This window comes from Lactuca sativa, chromosome 9 (genome assembly GCF_002870075.4).
Source record: "Lactuca sativa cultivar Salinas chromosome 9, Lsat_Salinas_v11, whole genome shotgun sequence".
In the NCBI taxonomy this organism is placed as follows: Eukaryota; Viridiplantae; Streptophyta; class Magnoliopsida; order Asterales; family Asteraceae; genus Lactuca; species Lactuca sativa.
This window is the reverse complement of record NC_056631.2, coordinates 190,140,944-190,146,283: the sequence shown is the minus strand read 5'-3', so window position 1 is coordinate 190,146,283 and position 5,340 is coordinate 190,140,944. Positions and strand designations below refer to the sequence as shown.

Sequence of the window (5,340 nt, the reverse complement as noted above, 5' to 3'; positions counted from 1 at the left end):
TCTTAGTTCGTGGTTTATCTTTATGGTCTGCCTCGCGAGACCTACAAAACACTTGGAATGTCCGGATATCTTGGCCTACGTCACAAACCAGGACTACCTTAACCCAACCATAATATGTCGACATATGCAATCAAATAAATAATAACGAACAAACACAGGTAATCATATAGATCCCAATCTATTATATCACTATAGCATACAACAACCTACACACAGGGATACATGCTTCAGTACAAAATATAATGAAAAAACTTACTTGTAAGCTAACAGATATCAACACCACCCACACAAAGGAAAGAACCGACACTATAAGCCACCTATACATCGAATAGAGGCAAATCCTCAGTCTATGGCCTTAAAACCCTCAAGTTGGTCAAAAGTCAATGGTCAAAGTAAAAGTCAACATTCAAAAGTCTCACAGCCCCTTGCCACGCAGTGGAAACCTAAATGAATGCACGTTTCATTTGGCCTTGACCACGTCATGGTGCATCCTTTTCCACGTCGTAGTCACCTCAAAATTCATTATTAAAGACTTGAATTACCAAAACTCAAAGGTGTCAATTACCTCAAAGGTGTTAATTACCTGGAACTTGGGATGCTTATGATGGAGGAACATTTCATGAGGAAGCAACTCGTCTCTTGTCACTATGGGTGTGTCTAAAAAGTGTCCAACTGTACTCGCCTGAAATAAATCATGATATGCACCTTCTAATCTAGTTAAAGAAAAGTTTATTTTCCGAACCTTTAATGTTTACAACTATACTAACATTTTTGTTCAAATGCTAAAAAAATCTAATAATATATATCATGCTTTAAAAATATTGTAACAAATTATCGAATATGACATGCCATTTATGACTGTACAAGTCACTAATACATGAGGTATGCATTAACGACTTATACCGTTTTAAAGCAAATCACGGGTGATAGAGAGATCACAAGTGTACAAGTCATAATGCACGAAATACAAGTAACTAAAGCACAAAATTGAATGTGACACTCCTCGCTTGCGATTTCCTCACTAAATTTTCCAAAACGTGCTATTTTTTACGCAAAACTAGTAAAAGGCTTTTCCTACTCCGCTCTTGAGTTCATTAAAGGAAATAACAGAAAAGAAAATGAAAAAAAGAAACAAAAAAGGATGATCTTCTTTTTCTTTCTCTCCGATTCCTCCCGATTTGGGAGGACAATTTATAAAGAAGATTAATAAAAATCTTATTTTGTTTCCATTAACTAAACTCAGTAGCAATGATTTTTTATAAATCCTTCCGTTTCTTTTCTTTTTTCTCCTTAAATGAAAGGAGCAATATGTAAATGCATGAAATCTAATAAAAAAAGATAATTTACAAAGTTATAGGAGGGAAAACCTTTTTGAGCCATCGGAGAGAGTAGAGAAAATTTATTTAACCTGAAAGTATGAAAATTAGGATACATTTCTAATTTTAGGAGTTAAATACTATGCGCTATGTATCAAAATTATAACCCATTTTCTGAAATCAAAGATGAGGGGCATGAAATCACACGCACCCACATGCAATTTTGATGACTATTTTTTAAAAATGATTAATTTTTGGTTAAAAACTTGAAATGTCATTCACAAAAATGGCTAAGGCTATTTTTGTGATTTTTTCAAAAAATAATACAAGTACAATGATTTGTTTCTATTACATTTTCCGAGTTACTCCAAGATAGTTTGTTATTGCAAATTATAGAATTTTCTTTTAGCATCTTTGCGAAATAATGAATTCATACGGAATATCATATGAAATGCAATAGTTTCTCGACAAAACAGCTTCATTTCATCTTGTAATGTTGCATAACAGTTATCGAATTTACAAAGGATTCAATTTACACTCATTTTCCGGGCACAAAGTTGGTAGCATAAGCCCAAGCATTGTTAGCAACCGGGTCAGCAAGATGGTCAAACAAATTCTCAATCGGACCCTTCCCTGTAACAATAGCCTGAACAAAAAACCCAAACATAGAAAACATCGCCAATCTTCCATTTTTAAGCTCCTTAACCTTCAATTCAGCAAAAGCTTCCGGGTCATCAGCCAATCCAAGCGGGTCAAAAGACCCACCCGGATAAATCTTATCAAGGCCTTCACCAAGCGGACCCCCACCAACCCGGTATCCTTCAATGAGCCCCATGAGGACAACCTGAGATGCCCAGATAGCAAGAATGCTTTGGGCATGGATCAAATTAGGGTTTCCAAGGTAGTCAAGGCCACCTTCTGAGAAAATCTGGGAACCCGCCTTGAACCAGACTGCTTCACCGAATGTGACACCGTTTTTGGAGAGAAGCTCGGGGAAGACGCACCCGAGTGCACCCAGCATGGCCCACCGAGAGTGGATCACTTCGAGCTCACGGTTCTTGGCAAATGTCTCCGGGTCAGCCGAAAGTCCGGCGGTGTCCCACCCGTAGTCACCGGGGAATTCACCGGTCAAGTATGATGGGGTTTGCTCCGAGAATGGGCCCAAGTACTTTGGACGATCTGGTCCATACCTGTTTAAAGATGGTGATTACAGTTAGTTAGTTCTGGTATCGATATATGAATTTGGAAACAAGAAGAACATCGATTTGTGAGTTTTACCAAATGCTTTGCGGTGCACTTTTGACTGTGCGGCGCATGGTGAAGCGGCCGCCATTGAAGCTGCCGGTCTTCCGGACGAGCTCGTTCTGTGGCTTCAAGGCCTGTTGGCCGGCGAATGCTGACTGTTGGATTGCAGTGGTTGCCATTTCTTTGAGGGGTATGAAGAGGATGATTGTAGATGGTAGAGGATTGGAGCCTTGGAGGGTTATATATGGAATTTACAAAGACTGATGGATTAGGATGAGTACACGTCAGCATCGTTTTATTGGTGTACTGGATTTAGTTTCTGATTGAGGGTGAAATGGGTTCTTCTTTTGCCATGTGGGTCTCGAATTTCTTGTCCGTTGATTTGAGCCACAAAAAATTAAAACGAGAAATAATAAAGCAAATTACAAATATGATCTGTTTAGCTATTATTTATTAAGGTTTATTATTTTTTTGTGCGAGTTTTGTCATTATTTCATTGTTTTATAACATTTTTGGTGCTTATATTATGAAATTTAATATGAGTAAACATTATGAAAGGTCATGTGTTTATGCACTTTTGTTGGTTTTGGCATTCTAACATTGAACTCTATACAATTTAATGGATTACCACGTCATGAATTTTACTTTACATTTAACTTTATCATCTTTTTCAACTCTATAATTTTCAACTCTATAAAGTTTAATGAAACATATTTAAGAAAATTCAACGATGGTTGAACTTCAAAAATGACATCCAAGAATTGCTGAAGTTCAATGCTCTTAGTCAAAATAGAAATCTTATTCTAAGAAAGGTGCTTATTTTTAAGCTTCATTTCATATTGCCTATTTAATTTTGGTTGTAAAGTGCCCTCACACAAAATGTATGCTAGGGTAATTTTGTCATTGCACCCAAAAATTTCTTTTACTTTCCATTTTGGTCCTCCAACTATAGACTCACTACCTTTATGTCTTCTCCACATCTTTCTTCTTTTTCCCAAAGCTTCACTGTGCCATTATCAACAATGACAATTTGTTCACATTGTATATTTGACATAATATAAACATAACGTGGACTTCTCAACACCTACAAAGGTGATTACGTGGTTGCCTAAAAATGTATTCTATTTCACGTATCAAAACATATAAATCACAGTGTAACATCCTAAGTTTAGGAGTGCAAGTTTAGGGTTTAAAGTGAAAATGTGAATGGTCAACTCGGCGAGTCCATGGGTGGACTCGGCGAGTAGGGTCACGATTCTGGTTGCGTGTTAAGTGGCCAACTCAGCGAGTCGGCGGCTGGACTCGGCAAGTTGGTGTTGTGTGGAGAAAACTCTAATCCCAGGGATTGAGCCCTATATAAAGAACATAATACCCTCTCTCCAGCCTCTTTGCTCCCCCTTGAAGTCCAGAAACCTTAATTTTCGTGTGTGAGAGAATTAGAGAGCATTTGGGTCTTGAGGGAGTGTTGGTTGAAGAAATCTTTGAAGATTAAGAGGCTTGGAGCAAGGGGCTTTGCAAGGTTTTGGCTTATTCTTCTGTTGGAGTCTTCTTTGGAGGTAAGGATTCGTTGCTTGAGCTGTTATCCATCTAGATCTATCATTTGTGGGATTTTTGGGAATTTATCTAGTGCTATCTTGAGTTTGAAGGTTGGATCTGAGGTTGCTACCTCAGATCTAGAGTAGTGATGATCCAAAAGAGCATAAAGTCCCTGTTCAAGAGCTGTTGATGAAGCCTTTTAGTCACAAACCTTAGCCAAGAGTGTATTATGCTTAGATCTCCTTGGATTCACGTAAATTTTGCTACTTTACGTGATAGATGGCGTGTATAAGAGTATATCTATGGATTTGAGACCCTGCATGGCTTGGAAAGCCTCTGTATGGGTTAAGAGCTAGTGGTACTCGGCGAGTCTTGGGGCGACTCGGCGAGTTGAGTCGTGTTATGGGAGTTTCAGAGCATGGGGACTTGACGAGTCAGCAGGTTGACTCGGCGAGTAGAGTCAGCCAGGAGGGTTGACTTTGACTGAGGACTTTGACTTTGACCAAGAGTTGACCAGTTGACTTCCAGGGGTATTTTGGTAATTATGGGTATTTATTGAGTTCAGTCTTTTGGTATTGATCAGTGGTGGAGTTCGTGTCGGAGGTTGGGGCAGCGTGATCTTATCCTTTTCAGTCAGCAGTTGCGAGGTGAGTTATCCTCTCTATATCAACAGGGTGTAAGGCACCAAGGCCGACCCTTTATCGGATTGTAATTCGGGTATTGTTGTTATGTTATTGCTTTGCTATGTTTGCATTCTGGTAGTTAGGATGGTATATGTTAGAGACCTGGTTAAGGTCGGTATCCTGGTATATAGGATGATGCTATGCTAGTGACCGGTTAGGTCGGTATCCTGGTTAGGATGATGTTATGTTATGTGATATGCTAGATCGGTTTGATTGGATGCGTATTGTTATATGATTGTATATTTATGTGCACATGGTTGTTGGGCTGGAGTTGGGTTGTGGCGGGTCCTGCTTTGTGCTGTAGGCCAACATACCCAGGGCGGACCGGTTATCCCGCAGGCCCAGCGAGCGGTCCGGATAGGCTGTAGGCCCCACGAGGGAAGACCAGATGTGCCGAGGCTCGGAGAGTGGACCTGGCCGACTGAAGGCCCGGTGCGGGCGGACCAGTCATACTGTAGACTCAAAGAGTGGACCAGGTGGATTGAAGGCCCGGTGTGGGCAGACCAATCACACTGTAGACTCGATGTATATGGCTAGACTCGTAGGGTGGACCAGGTGGA

At 40.0% G+C, this 5,340-nt stretch overlaps 1 protein-coding gene across 1 annotated transcript; it reads right to left on the bottom strand.

Moving 5' to 3' along the window:
- Nucleotides 1–1,776: 1,776 nt before the first annotated feature.
- Nucleotides 1,777–2,779, bottom strand: LOC111895565 (chlorophyll a-b binding protein 5, chloroplastic). The gene is made up of 2 exons (XM_052767317.1): nt 2,595–2,779; nt 1,777–2,506 (listed from the first exon to the last, which is right to left on the bottom strand). The coding sequence occupies exons 1-2, from the start codon at nt 2,738–2,740 to the stop codon at nt 1,855–1,857; spliced, it is 798 nt and encodes a 265-aa protein (XP_052623277.1). The 5' UTR covers nt 2,741–2,779; the 3' UTR covers nt 1,777–1,854.
- Nucleotides 2,780–5,340: the final 2,561 nt, after the last annotated feature.